Source organism: Musa acuminata, chromosome BXJ1-1 (genome assembly GCF_036884655.1).
Source record: "Musa acuminata AAA Group cultivar baxijiao chromosome BXJ1-1, Cavendish_Baxijiao_AAA, whole genome shotgun sequence".
In the NCBI taxonomy this organism is placed as follows: domain Eukaryota; kingdom Viridiplantae; phylum Streptophyta; class Magnoliopsida; order Zingiberales; family Musaceae; genus Musa; species Musa acuminata.
Genome location: NC_088327.1, coordinates 6,533,967 through 6,550,225, shown reverse-complemented (window position 1 = coordinate 6,550,225; position 16,259 = coordinate 6,533,967). Strand labels below are relative to the sequence as shown.

The 16,259-nt window shown below is 38.2% G+C and overlaps 3 protein-coding genes across 6 annotated transcripts; 2 read left to right on the top strand and 1 right to left on the bottom strand.

Moving 5' to 3' along the window:
* The first annotated feature begins 236 nt into the window (after window positions 1-236).
* On the top strand, window positions 237-7,596 carry LOC135635047 (uncharacterized). 4 transcript variants are annotated; one of them, XR_010495557.1, is made up of 19 exons: window positions 237-543; window positions 1,028-1,147; window positions 1,263-1,385; window positions 1,459-1,521; window positions 3,096-3,203; window positions 3,743-3,820; window positions 4,033-4,125; window positions 4,294-4,380; window positions 5,173-5,274; window positions 5,365-5,484; window positions 5,602-5,664; window positions 5,836-5,972; window positions 6,047-6,128; window positions 6,244-6,302; window positions 6,380-6,419; window positions 6,537-6,628; window positions 6,716-6,785; window positions 6,895-7,016; window positions 7,325-7,596. XR_010495557.1 is itself a non-coding variant. In XM_065145884.1 (18 exons), exons 1-18 carry the CDS (start codon window positions 289-291, stop codon window positions 6,961-6,963), a joined length of 1,761 nt encoding a protein of 586 aa, XP_065001956.1. In that variant the 5' UTR covers window positions 237-288; the 3' UTR covers window positions 6,964-7,596. The 4 variants fall into 4 exon arrangements, 1 of the variants encoding a protein (XP_065001956.1); XR_010495552.1 differs by having other exon boundaries at window positions 7,258-7,596; XR_010495548.1 differs by having other exon boundaries at window positions 7,112-7,596.
* Window positions 7,597-8,123: 527 nt separating this feature from the next.
* Window positions 8,124-9,698, top strand: LOC103985179 (uncharacterized). The gene has a single exon (XM_009402815.3). It carries the CDS (start codon window positions 8,241-8,243, stop codon window positions 9,546-9,548), a length of 1,308 nt encoding a protein of 435 aa, XP_009401090.2. The 5' UTR covers window positions 8,124-8,240; the 3' UTR covers window positions 9,549-9,698.
* On the bottom strand, window positions 9,244-15,115 carry LOC135634996 (dihydroorotate dehydrogenase (quinone), mitochondrial-like). The gene is made up of 10 exons (XM_065145802.1): window positions 14,949-15,115; window positions 13,012-13,092; window positions 12,776-12,883; window positions 12,669-12,698; window positions 11,520-11,657; window positions 11,334-11,371; window positions 11,145-11,244; window positions 9,942-10,078; window positions 9,779-9,828; window positions 9,244-9,576 (listed from the first exon to the last, which is right to left on the bottom strand). The coding sequence occupies exons 1-8, from the start codon at window positions 15,063-15,065 to the stop codon at window positions 9,947-9,949; spliced, it is 744 nt and encodes a 247-aa protein (XP_065001874.1). The 5' UTR covers window positions 15,066-15,115; the 3' UTR covers window positions 9,244-9,576; window positions 9,779-9,828; window positions 9,942-9,946.
* Between the last annotated feature and the right edge of the window lie 1,144 nt (window positions 15,116-16,259).

Below are 16,259 nucleotides of genomic sequence, written 5' to 3'. Positions count from 1 at the left end.
TGGATCGAAGAAAAGGATGAACCAAGCCCATATATCAGGCAGGTTCGGCCTTGCAATTTTGGTTGTTTGTGGACATCTTAAATTCGGTTTGGTTCAAATGGGTCTACGGATCTTGATCGGATCGGACCAGATGCGTACAGAAAATTGATCCGGTCAATTCACATTTTTTATAGGGGTAATTCTGTCATACAGAAAAGAAGGGTCCTATAAGAGCGCCACGAGTGGGGGAATCATGCGAACCGTCTTCCCTTTGGCCGGTTCTCCTTTATCGGAACCCTGCGCTCGACCATGGCCTTAGGCGAGCTCGTTAGCCGATCCCAGATCCCCGACGGTGGCGTAGCCGGAGATCCACCGATCAATGGCGCCTCCGCCGCTGCCTCCGAGAGGAAAAAGGTCCGAGAAAGCGAGCGCCGCCGCCGTCGGCGGAAGCAGAAGAAGAACGACAGTAAATCCTCTGTTTCCTTGGCCGACGACGGCGAGAAGAGGGGAGTAGAGGGAGGGGAAATAGGCGCATCTGAGGACGAGCGCAATGATTACTCCGAGGTACTATTACCATGTCTTCTGATGGTGTGTCCCACCACTATTAGGGTTTCTCTTGATTTCGGTGCTTAACTATCTTCGTGGTATTATCTGTGAGGGCGATGTTTCTGTTTGATTTCGGTTGATTCAGGTCATTCTAAGTATCCGAGAATAGTTAGGGTTTCTTGTTTCGTCCTCAGTCGATCCAAAACTGTTGTATGATTGACCTTCTTTACTTTTATTATAATTATTCAGGTTATTGCATATGCATTCTTTGACTTTTGTTATTTTTATTTCTATTGTTTTGGTTCATTGATTCTAAATCCCCTATGATACTTTTGCAACTATGCCTGTGCTATTATTGATCCATGGCATCCAACATTATTTGGCAATAATTAGGGTTTCTTGTATGCATCTCAGTGTATACGAATTGTAGAGGTGGTGGTGCTTCTGGTTGATACCTTGTTTTGTTTTGTTACTTATCCTATTGTTTGCTGAGCTTCTTTAGGTCAACATGAGTGTGGAAGTGGAGTACATTCCTGAAAAGGCTGATGTAGACGAAAGCATTTTCGAGGAATTCAAGAATGTTATCGAGAAGTTCAACTTCAGAGATCATGCTGGTGTCGAGGTACTAGGAGAATGTCTTTTGAAGTGTACCTTGGACTCGAGGACAAGTTTCTTTTTCTTTTCTTTGCTATTCAGATCTCGTCTTATCTTTTTCATGGCTGCTGTTCTCCTTGCAGGATAATTCAACAAAGGATGAGACCATGGGCAATGCGGCAGCCAAGAAGGGAGATTCAGATACAGAAGAGGACGAGCAGGAAACTCAGCAGAAGGAAAAAGGACTGTCGAACAAGAAGAAGAAGGTTAGTAATGTTAGACTTCTTACATCTTTCTAGATAGAGTTTCGATGAAGTTATCCATTTGTACATTTTGTAGCTTCAAAAACGAATGAAGATTGCAGAACTGAAGCAAATTTGCTCAAGGCCAGATGTGGTTGAGGTATGCTTAGATTATAATATTTCTAGTGCTAACATAACTTTTCAATCACCATCTGCTTTGTTTTATCTGGGTAGCTTGAACTTTCTACTGCTACCTTGAAATATAACATATACCAGGTTTTTTTTTTCTTTTTTGAAACTAGAAAAGCTTAATCAAATGATATGTGCCTGATCTTGGTACAATCTATACAATAAGAATTAGTATTTGTTATGATACTAGAGAGATAATAAGGGTTGTTCTATTAGAATACTTCTATTGGTGTAGATCCCGGCATGAATGACTATAAAGAAAGTGATAGTTGTGGTGCTTGGTTTTCATTCCTTCATTTAGCTGAGGATATTCTTCGGAACTCACAATGGGTAACACATTGACAATATGCTGGAAAACAATCTTTTCCTCAGTAGTTTTATCAGGGATCTCTCAACTCAAAGTGACATCCATGGACACCCAAAACTTTCTGGATAGTATAATAACACTTGTACCAATTTGATAGTGACTATCCATCCATCTAGAGTCTTGATATGTGGAGAATCAAGTTATAGGGTTAGTCTGTTGTCCTGCGCTTGTTTGGAAGTTTTTTTGTCTCACACTCTTTAGCCACTCTGAAGCAAACCTTTTACATTGCCAATGTGGCCTAAAGCAATGGCAAGGGGAAAAATAATTTTTTTAAACTGGAAAGGTTAAAAAGGAACTGCTATTCTCTGCTTATAATGTTACTGACTAAACTGGTTAAGAGCCAATGTGGCATAAAGCTACGTGAAGGTTAAAAAAAATTCATTGATTTGGGAACATAACAAAAAAACTATTTACTTCTAAAAAATTAATGGCTAAAATGTTTAAGAACCTATGTGGTGTAAAGCAATCTGTAAAAAGTTAATTAAACCAGGATGGTGTTACTTTTTGTAATGTTTAGCAATCTAAATGGCGAAGACTTATTTTGCCTACAAGCAAACAGCCAAATGGTTGCCCCTCTTTTTGTTGGTTTATGGGCCATGCTATTAATGGTGGCTAGTGTCCAAGATTAGATGTTTTCTTTTGCTTTATGCTTTTATGCATGCCTTTCCTGCTGAGCAAAAATGTGTTATATAATTATTGTATGGCAACATTAATTATTATTAGGATGCTTGAAATAAGAAATGCTTCTTTTGTTACACCACCAAACATTTTCTTTACTCAGTAACTTGGAAACTCGTGAAGTTATAAGTCTGGTTCCCATCGTTTTTGTCCTAATTATTAGGTCTTGGTCAGGAACGACCAAGCTTGCCTGTTGTTCTTGATGATTGTGTTCATATGTTTGAGGTTTGTAGGAATCATAGAGCAAGGGTTTTCTGTATGAGATTGTACCTAAGAGATTATGATCCAATTGATGTGTTCTAGTCTCTTTTTATGCTATATTAACTTTTTCCATTTAGTTCCGTTTGTTTACTGCAGCAAACTTTCAAGGATTTGACTGTTGATTGCAATTTACAATCAGCATTTGTTCCTTTTATTGGCATATGTTAATTTTTCAGATTCTAGGTTGTTCTTTTGGACTATTTTTATCTCTAAACTCTTTCTTGTTAATTTCTTTTCAGGTTTGGGATGCAACCGCAGCAGATCCAAAGCTACTTGTATTTCTTAAGTCGTATCGAAATACTGTGCCTGTTCCAAGGCACTGGTGCCAAAAGCGGAAGTTTTTACAGGTGAGACATAGCATCTGACATGAATTTGATGAAGAATGTATGTGCATTTTTAATGATGGTGTATGTGCATTTTTTAATTATGTTGTCAGTGGTGAGGGCAAATGGTGTCGATAACCCTCTTATACATATGCATAATTTCTTGCAGGGAACAGCTGTAACATTGTCTGAGCCTGGACATGATGGTAATTGCGAGAGGACATCTCATGGTTTTTTTTTAACACAATGATAGATTGGTGGGGTCTAGATAGATGCATATGATTACACTAGATTCTATGCTTTACGCAACTGTGTGATGCTAAATTGCTGACGTCCTAATAACAGTGATGAAACATGCATATTTGTGTTACTTGAAGTAAAAAAAAAGGGTTATTTATCGGACTTAAACTGAGTTATCTTGTTTTTGGTATTGCAGATATTTTGAGATGTCAAACCTCCTTCAGATTTCAATTGCATTTTGGGCTTTTTAAAATATACCACAATTTATGATTTGTACATTTTGATGTATCTGGGTTTTATATTTGTCTTCTGATAATTGGCAGGGAAAACGAGGTATTGAAAAACAACCTTTTCACCTTCCTGACTTCATTGCTGCAACTGGAATAGAGAAAATAAGACAGGTACCAAGTAACTCATGATATTGAAATTCTAGGTTCTTGGTTTCAAGTGAAAGATCATTTTATTTAATTTTGCTATGCAATAGTAGTTATTTGATAGTTATGTGTTTTTTCAATTAAATTGTCTAGAAATATGGGTGATTCTGAATGGTCATTTGAATGAACTCCCATATTCTGGATTTGTTTTTTTATCTATTTATTTTTTATTTTTCCAGGCATACATTGAGAAAGAGGATAGCAAGAAGCTAAAACAAAAACAGCGTGAGCGCATGCAACCAAAGATGGGAAAGATGGATATTGATTATCAGGTTTGATCTAAAATTGATTGCTCTTGTGATTTTTCTTCCATATCCCTCTGTCATCCCACTCCCTCCCTTGCTTTCCAGCTCTTTCACTCTCTCTAGCTTGCTTGCTCTTGGTGCAGAGAATGGGGAGGTGTGAATAATCTATTAAATCCTAATTGTATTTGATTGCAGGTCCTTCATGATGCATTTTTCAAGTATCAGACCAAACCAAAGCTGACAACACATGGAGATCTATACTATGAAGGAAAGGAATTTGAGGTACTATTACTTACACATATATTGATTTATATCCGATTGGAATACCTTGTTTTGAGATGTTCACTTATGTGCATTCTGCCAAAAACACGCTGTAGCCTTGATTGTGACAACTTTTTTCTTGAAACACAAGAAAAGACCATCGCTTGATAGATTGGCACATTCTTTTATGGATAGCATCATTTTTCTGACAATTTATACAAGTGAAAATTATTTCCTTCATTCTTTATGAGTGTTGTATTGACAGAATGCTGAGTATATTTTTTTAATGTATTGTTTTATTTCTTTTAGTATGTTTCAAAAGATCTCCTTGAAAATTCATGATGTCTACACTATCTTCTCTTTGTCGTTGATGATGTTCATTGACTTGTGCTATTACATCATCATGCCAGTCCACAGCTCTCATAAACTTTCCATGATAAGGGCTCGCTCTGTTCCTATTTTGTCCACATGATTTACCGTGTTGCTTTATGTTTATGTTTTGACATGTCTTCAAGCATCGAAGCTTACTTGTGCTGATTAATGTTATCCTGTTTTGATATGTCCTTAAGTATATGCAATCTTATGGTAATGATTAAGGATTTGGATGGTGCCTTCATTTGGTTAGAGTCTCTTGACTGCTAAAGTATAAACTTATTACTTCTTTTGAGCATATCTTCTGTTATTATGAACTTTAGTTTGATAAAGATTGTGGGAAGCTTTGAAATGTTCTTCTGTTGCAGTTGGAATGGTTGTTTAGTCTATTTTGGTTGAAACATCCAGCATAAAATATTGGTCTCGTTTGCTCCTGGACAGTTCAAACTTAGGGAAATGAAGCCAGGAATGTTGTCAAGGGAACTCAAAGAAGCACTAGGGATGCCTGATGGTGCACCGCCTCCATGGCTTATTAATATGCAGGTCAATTGCTTAATTCGTTTATTAGCTTCGCCATTTTCTTCTATTGTTTTTTTTACTTTAATGACACTAATAGCAACTATTTTGTGTCAGAGGTATGGCCCACCTCCATCCTACCCTCACTTGAAGATACCTGGGCTAAATGCTCCCATCCCTCCTGGAGCCAGCTTTGGTTATCATCCTGGAGGTTGGGGTAAACCTCCAGTTGATGAAGTAAGCATCTCCTCGATCTTCAGGACTATTTACTTCACATAATTGCATTGCGTTGCTGCTTTTTTGTTCCCTCTCCGAGGTGATCTTTTTTAAATTTTTTTATTTTATGGTGATCAGTATGGACGCCCATTATATGGCGATGTTTTTGGGGTACTGCAGCAGGAGCAACTTAATTATGAGGTAACTTTGCAGACATGTTCTACCCCTTTTTCCATTGGATATGAAGGTTGAACCGAGATCAATAAATAATTAACTAGCTCATTTGTTATTTAGCTAGAAGGATAGAGACTTGCTGCTTAACTTACAAATTGGTCGTCTGTTATCTTTTAATTTTTGTTTTTCAAATTTTAGGAAGAACCGGTTGATCGGAGCAAACATTGGGGAGATTTGGAGGAAGAAGAGGAAGAAGAGGAGGAAGAGGAAGAGGAGGAAGAGATGGAAGAAGAGGAATTGGAGGCTGGCATTCAGTCTGTTGACAGCCTTTCAAGGTGCTTCATAGTCTTTCTTATGTTTTGTATTGTTATATATGCACATTATCTAATGTCATTGTTTCGCTATTCAGCACTCCCACCGGTGTAGAAACACCTGATGTGATTGACTTGAGGAAGCAACAGAGGAAGGAGCCTGAGAAACCACTTTATCAAGTAAATAAGTTTCGGTTCTTGTTCTTTGCATAGACGTATGGTGCACATATAGTGTTTAGTGTTCTCTTTGACCTTGACCTGTGATTTTTCTCACACGCCACTATGTGTTTTGAAGGTACTTGAAGAGAAGGAAGAAAGGATTGTTCCTGGGACTTTGCTGGGAACAACCCACACGTAAGTGTCTGCCTTAGTCGTGCCGACTCATGCCAATGTCAAAATGTGCTGATATATTTTTTATTTTTTTGATACAGGTATGTGCTTGGGGCACAAGATAAAACAGCTGCAAAAAGGGTGAGGCTTTCTAATATGTTTTTTCACTTTCTTTTCTCAGTACATGTATCAATTTTGGTTACAATACATGTGTTCATTCCTTTAAGTATTGAAGATTGTTTACATTTTAACCCTCAGGTTGATCTTTTACGGGGTCAAAAATCAGACAAGGTGGATGTCACCATACAACCAGAAGAGCTGGAAGTTATGGACGATGTTTTGGCAGCCAAGTAAGGGGAACCACTCAAAATGCTTATAAAAAACTGTTACTGTTTGCTTGGAAAATTCTCCTAATTAGTTCTGCTTTTATGTGATAGGTATGAAGAAGCACGAGAGGAAGAGAAGGTACGGAACCAGAAGGAGGACTTCAGCGATATGGTTGCAGAGGTCTGCTTCTGGCTCTCTACGCTTTTTCTCTTCTTTTTTCCTTGTACTTCTTCTCTCTTGCTGTGGTGGGTGTCAGACTGATTTCTCTATGATGACTTGTTAACCGCAGCAAGCGGCAAACAAAAGGAAGCGCAAGGAGAAGGAAGGGAAATCGAAGAAGAAAGATTTCAAGTTCTAGACCATGTGGCCTGGTCTTTTGCCTAAAGCTTACCCTTAGCGTTCAGCATATAGGTATTTTTTTCGACATATCTAGATGTGTCATTTTAAGGGATTCTTCCACAGGTTAATGCTTCTAGATTTAAGGTGCACTTCATCTTATGTTCCAGGTCACTCACTCTTGCTGTGAATGGAGTGTCGGGGAACATTGTTTGTTTGTCTGCCACAAGCTGCTATGTCATGTTCTTATAAAATGTGTCTTTGTAGAATAGCTAATGAACTACATTTATAGATCATCAAGATGATTTGCTTGCAGATTTCGAAGTCCAAAATTAAGGCCTCATTCTTTGCCTTACCGTGTTTCAACCCGCAACATGTTTTAGGAACCAACGGAGAGCCTATACGATCTGTAGTTGTGGTAATCTTGTCGCTCTCTGTTCTTGAAGCAACGGATGCAGCGTAATGGCTGGTGCTTTATTGGTTCCTTCTACGGCAAGAAGGTCAAGTCTATAGTTTGATCACGTGGCAAGTAGGTCCCTCATCAATGTCTGAGTTGGGCCTTCTTAAATGCTGTATGGAATTAAGTGTTTCGGAAAAGAGTGCATAATAATGTTTGTTATCTTTGGTCAGCAATATAAATACTTTGTCGTTTTAATGATGTTAATAATAAGACATAAGATTACTACAATGATAAATATTACAAGTATAAAAAAAATGAACAACATGAGCCTAAGGTCGTGTGTTGAGGCAGGTAAGTTTCTATTTATTTAGATTTTGTTTTTAGAATTTGTGAATTTTTCTATATGTTTTGGCTTGTTTTAGTTACATGAAAAATAAGCAATTGTTGGGTTTCCAAAATTATGAATCTATTCTTTTGTGAATTAGAGATCCTGGAAAACGTGAGCGGCTGTTAGGCCACAGGCGGATGTTGGGTCTAACATATCGGAATAGAGGTTTCACAAAATTTGTTTGTAAATATTGTATTTATATAATCCCTTTAGAATTTTAAATTCAAATATTTAAATCTTTCATACATGGTGTGAAATATATGTTGAAAATCGCCAGTAGCCATTTATTACTTATACTAGTTGTTGGACCCTTATGCTTGCCAATATTATACATTATTATATATATATATATAATCATGACTATTATTATTATTATTATTACTATCAATATCATCATCATTATCACTTTATTCGTTAAGGCTCTCCTTCCCACCGCTATACAAGTCTACTCGGCCAAAACCTTCGTCGCCACGCTTCGCACATCCATACCTACATCGACCCAAGACTGAGAATGCCTTCCTACAACTCTTCGTCTCCTTCCACCGTCCCTCACACGAGAGACTTACCGGCGCTCCTCGAGGCCGCGCGACCGTTCCTCCGAGAGGAGCTGGACAAGGTAGATCCCGATCTGCCCTCCCTCGTCACCGTCCTCCGTTCCGCCGGCGCCGGCGAGTGCTACCACAAGCACGGCAGCTTCCTCGCCCACCTCACCGATGTCTACCGCATCCTCAAGCTGTGGTGCGCCCCCGATGCCGTCGCCCGCTGCGGCCTCTACCACTCCGCCTACTCCAACTCCTACGTCAACCTCGCCATCTTCGACCCCAGCACCGGCCGCGACCGCGTCCGCGGCATCATTGGCGGCCCGGCGGAGCGCCTCGTGCACCTCTTCTGCGTCGTGCCGCGCCAGACCCTCATCCACGACGACCTCCTCTTCCGCTACTCCGACGACGAGCTCGTCGAGCACCTCGAGCGCTCGGAGGCTTCGCTCCGAGCCGCGAAGGAGAGGGGCGCGTTCGACGAGTCGGAACCGTGGCGGAGAAAGCTGCGGTCGCTGGTCCCGGCGGAGGGGATGATCGTGAAACACATCAGGACGGGCGAGGACACTGTGGTGCCGAGAAGGGTGGTGGCGACCTTTCTGCTGATGACCATCGCCGACTTCAGCGACCAGTATATGGATTTCCAGGACAAGCTGTTCGAGAACGAGAACGGGCGGCTGGAGCTCAACGGCAACGCGTGGACGGCGCTGTGGCCGGGAACAGGGAAGCCGGGCCTGTATATGAACTCGCTGTCGAGGATGGGGGCACTCTACACTCTGCTAGCGAGGGAGGAGGAGATATACCTGGAGGAGAGGAAGAGGATGAGCGGGGACGAGGGGTTGCCGATGCCCGGAAGGGAAGAGGAGATGGAGCTGATGATCCCCCCAGTGTTCGACAACTGCACCAAAGTGTTGGAAGCAAAGGATCAAACAGTCGGTAGGGATTACTACTGGGAGGCGATGTGTGGGGACTGGGCGAAGGAAGGGGAGACGGGGTGGGAGAAGGTGGAGGGGCTGTTGGGGGAGAGCATAAGGAGGAATCCCTTCGTGGGGGAGCCGCATCTGGTGTTAGGGCAGGTGTACATGAACCAGGGGAAGTACGAGGAGGCGGAGGCGGCGGCGGGAAAGGGGCTGAGGCTGATGCTGGAGTGGGGGAGCAGCTGGGACAAGAGGATGAGTTGGGAGGGATGGGTGGCGTGGGGGAGGGTGTTGTCGGCCAAGGCGAAGGAGAAGACATGGCCCCACTCGTCGTGGGGCATCGTCAACCTTGGACTGGTGAGGTGAAGGCTGTCCCGTCATGTCCTGTCCTGTCCTGTCATGTCAAATAAACCCAGGAAGGGGAAGGAAGAGGCGCTGTAGTTAGTTTTTGCTCATCAAATAAATGTTGTAAATAGTTTTTCGCATAACTAAAATCGTGTGATCCTCTTGCCATAACTGCCCTTTTGTAAATAAATAAATAAATTTTCATTAGAAAATTAGCAAGTGATGAAGATGAACTTTTGGATGACCAATACCTTCAAGAAACAGTCTTCTCGTAATCTTGTGTAGCTCCACAAATCCGGATCTGCACAAACAAACAAACAAACAGAAAAAAAAACACAGACATAAATTTCGGAGCGTGAAGTCCTGCATTTGGAAGGCAACAGCACTGAAATGCTTCCTGAGGTTAAGCCATACCTTCTTCAGCAGGTCCGAGAATCATCTAGAACAAACTCAAGAGAATCATCTAGAACAAACTCAAGAGAACTACAAGTATATGTTGTGAGCAGCAAAGTAAAAAATGACTGAAAATGTTGCCTTTCTCCGCGACAAAACTGCAAATATTCAAAGGCCATGAAATATTTCCCCTCGTTTAGAAGTCTGTATTGTAAAACTAACCAGTGATAAGAACATTACAAAATTTGAAATCACCAGCAATGCAATTTTGAGTTAACTCGACTCAACAAGACTCAGGGCTAAAGGGAGTACGGGCAAGAACAAGTGATGGAGTTTCAGCAGGAGGAGGAGCCGGATCTGTTGTTGCAACCTCATAATGTTTTGTGGATAGCTACTGACTGAGAATCTCAAGATATTTGTTGAAAATTACTGAGATTCGTTCACAATAAATTATCATAGTATTAGCAGTATATCTAAAGGATTTACCAACAGAGTTGTTTGGATGGGTAAAATGTGATAACAGACTAAAATATCATGACGTATTTAAAACTAATTTAGAATAATTTTCATCATTTTCAATAAGAGAAAACACATGATGAAAGAGACTAATTAAACAGAATAGTATCTATATCATTTTTAATAAGAGAAAACACATTTCGAGAGAGTTAACCAGATTAGTTAATTAAACAGGCATAACAAACAATTTGCAATTTTATCTTTGTAGCAAATATTTATCTATCTGTGAGAGCTACAATGTGTGTATAAACCCAAAAACCCATAAAACTCTTGTCATCTTCATATTTGCAAGGCCCAATAGATCCATGTTTTTGCATCCTAACATTAAATCTTATTTATGTCACCTCTCAGCAAAGACATCAAGCATCAATTAGGTTAGTTCGTCATTTGTCTCACCAAGGATGGAAAACTTGGGACAAAAAAGGTACGATGAATAATCCATGGGTATGCACCAGAAAATAAAGCAGACTGAAAAATGAAGCAAAAAATAAAAACACAAGTTGGCATAGTTTCATAGAAAGGTGAGTCGCAAGTTTTCTCCTTCAAGGAGATAGAATAATAGTATTATCTGACCTAAAACTAAGAAGATGAAACATATATTTGACAACCAAATTTGCTCGATAATATGTTATAAAACCAAGTTGGACTTTCATGTACTTGTTAATAATAAGTTAAATGACCAAAAACTTCATCAGTATTAGTGCAAACCTTTATTTCTGGAATTAATGAAGGTCCATCATAAGCAAAAGCTGTATACAATTGGACAAGTGTTGCTCCAGCTCGAATCTTCTTGTATGCATCTTCACCACTGCATTTCGGCAAACACTTATACATAGTTTAAAAGAGATTTTGTTCAAGCAACCAGCGAATTTAAAATTAAATATAATGTCATATTACTTGCTTACACTCCCACAGCCTATAAGTGGAATCTTCCCCTGTAAAAATTAAAAGAAATTGGCACCATCAATTAAGATTGAAAGATAGAAATTGGTCATGTCATAGGCAAGAAACAACACGTGGACAAATAAATTCAGGGTGAAGGGCAGTTTCCCAGTTAAATAAATTAAGAATGTGGAGAAGTACCTGAGTGAGAATATACATCTCCTTGAGAATGCTAGTGGACATATCAAAGAGTGGCTTTCCGCTTAAACCACCAGATTTTCCAGCTAATGGGTGACTAGTTACAGGATCTGGTCTTGAAATAGTTGTATTTGATATAATCTGCAGAGAAATTGCTCATGATTATGCTAGCCAAGTTAGTTGCTGTAACTACTAGTAGTTGGAAGAACAAACAAAAGAATAAACTAAGCTGAAGAAAAAGAACTTCACACTTCCTGCAACTTCATAGTTAATAATTACACTAGCCAAGTTAATTGCCATACTTACTGCTAGCTAGCATAAAGGAAAAACAAGGTAAGGCTGAAGAATGAGGAACTTCAGAATCTTTGTGAACTACAGTCCTTTATGATCATGCTTCAAACTTTCCGCTTCAAGAAATTACAAATCTAAGCAAAATTCCTGTAGTTGCTTACTTTCATACTTGAAAATTTTCATATAAAAACAACTGCTTTGACAATGGTAAAGAAGGCCTTCTATGAATTATTGCAAGTGTTGGTGATGGTTTATAGCTAAAATTGAGAAGATGTAACTACACAAGAATGTTCATAATTCTATAACTCTGCAATGGAAATAATGCTGCCTTAGAAATGCAGAGAAACAAGTACTTTTGTGTTATTTTTGCTCTTTTTTTTTTAATTTATTCAGGAGGCAATTGAGAAAATGGGACCCTCCATGAAATATTTGCCATCCAAGACTAAAAGGATCCTCAAGGACATCACACAACATCAAAAAGAAATAAGTGAAATAAGAGCATAATGAATAATCACTCCATGGCATCAAAAAGAAATACTTGATGGTATCAAGTATGTCTAAACCGAGGATTTAAACGTCAGTCCAATACTGGTCTCCTTAACCTAATAACAAGTATGGCACTGGAATACCAAGCAATATACTTAAAATGATAAATAATAAAAAATGAATGGTGTGGTAACAGTTGAGGTATGTGTTCCAATACAGGTACTCAGTCAAACTGGTAAATACCAGTCCATACCAAATTAGTTACACTGTAATTAGTCCCAATACAAACGGAATCCAACATGTGTAGTTAGCTACACTGTCTATCAAATTTCAAGTACAAAAAAATAATGCTTCAAGAAGATCAGAGAAGCTTACCAATCCATCCAAATGGAGAGCAAGAGCAACCTAAAAGTCAACAAAATGAAATGATAAGAGTATGTACTATTTATGATAGGGCAAAAGAGGATCATCTTACAGCTTACAGCTGCTATGTCCTCAATATCCTCTTTAGACAAGTCGGGAGCAATTTTCACAACCAAGGGCAGTGGGCTCTCTTCTGCCCATTGCATCTCATCACGAGCAGCTTGCACCTATATACAACAACAACAAAACTATAAGTTTCAACTATTTGGGGTCGGCTAGCTTGCACCTATACGCCAATCATAATAATCAAAGAGAAGAACTGTAAAAGGATACATAAGATTTTCAACTTTCTAACCTTTTTGACAAGTTCTTCCAGTTGTTTTCTTCCTTGAAGTTTGCAAAGGCCAGGAGTATTCAGTGAAGAAATGTTTATCACCTGAAATGGTATTTGATGTTATGCCACAAATACTTACAAGAATGATTCAAGATAATTTTAGCATTAAACACCATTAGCTAGATCTAATTAAAAAGATAGCATAACTAGATAAGCAGAATAGTCATGAAAACTGGTAACCTCCAAGTGAACTTGAATTTTATAGGAGAGTGTTGGTGTAGAAAATGGAATATATTCTTTTCATATAATTGATTATATTTTAAAATGCAATTTAGGAGATCTCATCACAAATAATGTTAACATATATATGAAGAGTATATTCAATGATAAAGAGAATTTCATTATCAAGGTCATTCCAATCATGATAAGAGTCTTTTTTGCAGACCATGCATTAAAAAAAAATTAGGTTCATATTTGCGGAGTTCAATAGGATAACAAATTAACTTCAATTACATCCATGCATGGAAAACCCCTGATAATGGATTTTTCAACTTAAAGCAATCATACACAGCAAATAGGAAAAGAAAAAACATTATCTAATGATTTCGGCAGTCAGGCTTAAAGTAGTAGAAGTCCAACATCATCTCTCTTGATTGATTGTCAGCAACATGGTTATAAGGAAGTTGAAAAACCAGAATATTTCCTCCAAAAATGCCCATAGCTTCCTACTCCTGTATATAGGAGAGAAGTGGGCGTTAGGTTTGGTGGTTACAGGTAGTTCCAAGAAAAGAAGTGATAACACTTCACCTTATGTTGGTGCAGGTCTTATGAAAGTGGTTAACACATGATGGTTAACAGAATGCATGAATATAACTTGTCAAGATGTGATAAAATTCTTGCATAAATTGTCAAATATTGTACTAGAGACATCAAGAAGCCACAATGACTTGTTGTGGGAGTTCAAGTCTTAGGTGAAGAAAGTCAGTTGAAGATGCTATGATGATAATGATGTATGTGTTGGAACCATTTCCAAGGCTCCAGATTTGCTGACAAATGAGACTTTCATCCAACAAGTATCTGACTGAAAAATTCTATATCAATGGAAACTAAAAAAACTACATATGACCTTCTATTTGAATTAGATGATTTAACTGTTAGATAATCCACGTAGCTTAGAGTGATAATTGTAAAGCAAAAAATGCAAACAATACACATGAATGCAGTAATAGAAAAAGCTTAAAGTTAAAAAGATCATAAATAAAGAATTGTTAAACAACATAAAACAAGACTTCACCTAAATGTAAAATGGTGCATGATTGAAACTCACTGGCTAAAACATACAAAGAAAGTAATTAATCCAGTGTCAGAACAATCTGAACATGAACAAGAAAAATACCAAGTAATCAGCATATTGTGATAAAGTATGAACCCCTTTAACATAATCTGAAACTGCATCTTCAGTTGTTTTGTTATTGCCAATATTGACTCCCAAAATGCCAGAACCTGCTTTCCCTCCATGCTTAACTTCCCCAGTCAATGATGGTGAAGTACTTGAAATTTCTTCCATTTTCCTCTTACCATGCTGAGCTCCAAGACGCTTTGCAACTACCACAATACCTTCACTATTGAACCCACAGCGGTTTATAACAGCACAATACCTTCACTATTGGAGAGCATACCCCAAGATCTCCACCAATTAATCATAAAACAATCAATCATCAATTTCAAGTACGCCATAGTTTCGGCGATACACATTACAAACGTTCATTCACTGTGTTCCGCACATGAGGTCAAGAACCAACCAAAACCCAACATTCTTAATGAGCATAACACCACGTAACGTCAATCAATTCTAGAAACGCAGATAAGACCTAAGAAGCCGACGATATTAAAAAAAACGTGACAAACCAACGACCACCTGTTTGACGAAATGCTCAAGGAAGCCAAAAGCTTGTTACCTTCTTGGACGAGTCTTCCGAAGCCGTGCTGTAACGCCTCGGCCCGACGCCACATCTCAGCTCGACCTTATTGACCAACGCATCCTTCAGGTAGCCCCTCAAAACCCCGGCCGCCATCGTCGAGCGGAACGCGTTCTCTCTCTTCTCTCGAAGGCGGTTTCAAGCGGTGTCGGTTGTGGCGAAGAGCGAACGACACCATTTTATTCGGTTGTACTGATGAGATGTCGAGTTATAATTTGACAAAACGATGATTGATAATTAATAATTAATACGATCAATTTTAATTATCAATTTGATTTTAGAAAAATAATTAGAAATGAAAAATATTTATATTTTATATTTGAAAATAAAAGATATTTGTATCTCATAAATCCCTATAACATGTAAAGCATGTCATTATTCATTTAGTCAGACATATACGATAAGCATATAATGAGAATAAATATGATAAGCATATATGGTGTGCCTAATATATTCTCTCTCAAAATTAACGTGGCATGTTTGGTAATTTCTTTATTTTTAAGTTTTATTATTTTATATTTTGATTATTTGATAATTTAATAGTTTCATTCGGTCTAAATCAAATGTTTAAGCTCACTATAAGGATTTACATGAGAGCCTTTTATAGTAAATTCCATAATTAAAATGAAGAGTTAATCCATGACATACTTATGCACTATTTGTCATGCTAACATTAATGATTCAATATGGGTGCATCCTCGTTGGCATTAAGTGACATCTGATTACCCATGCATCGTTTATTTTTATCATTTTTAAATAATATATTTTGTTCTAATAATATCCATAATATTTTGTTAATATTCAATTTTTTGCTAATCATTTTTCTTTCTGTGCGAGTCTTATATAATTAAGGTGACAAGAGAGGCTAATTCTAAACTAATTAGTCTTTGACGAATGATATCAACGTAATATAACTACATGAGCTTTCAGCGTCGGCAACTGTAAGTTACTGTACTGGGAATTTTTAATTTGAAATAACGTAATCTGTCTTACTCAGATGAAAAAGAAAGTGAATTATAATCGATGGGGAAATCCATTGAGCTACATTGGCATCAACGATGAAATTTTGAAAGAATATTTCATTTATACTACATAATATTTATTCTTATTAAATTAATTATAAAAATAAATCATAATTGAGATTGGTTATTACTTTACTCAAAATTTTTTACTTTCTGTTTTGTGACTAACGTAAGCATCGGATTAATTATGTTGAGAACCCTATCTAATCTTAATTGTAGATTGATATTCGATTGAATACCATCATATATGTTAGTATTCGATCGAGCA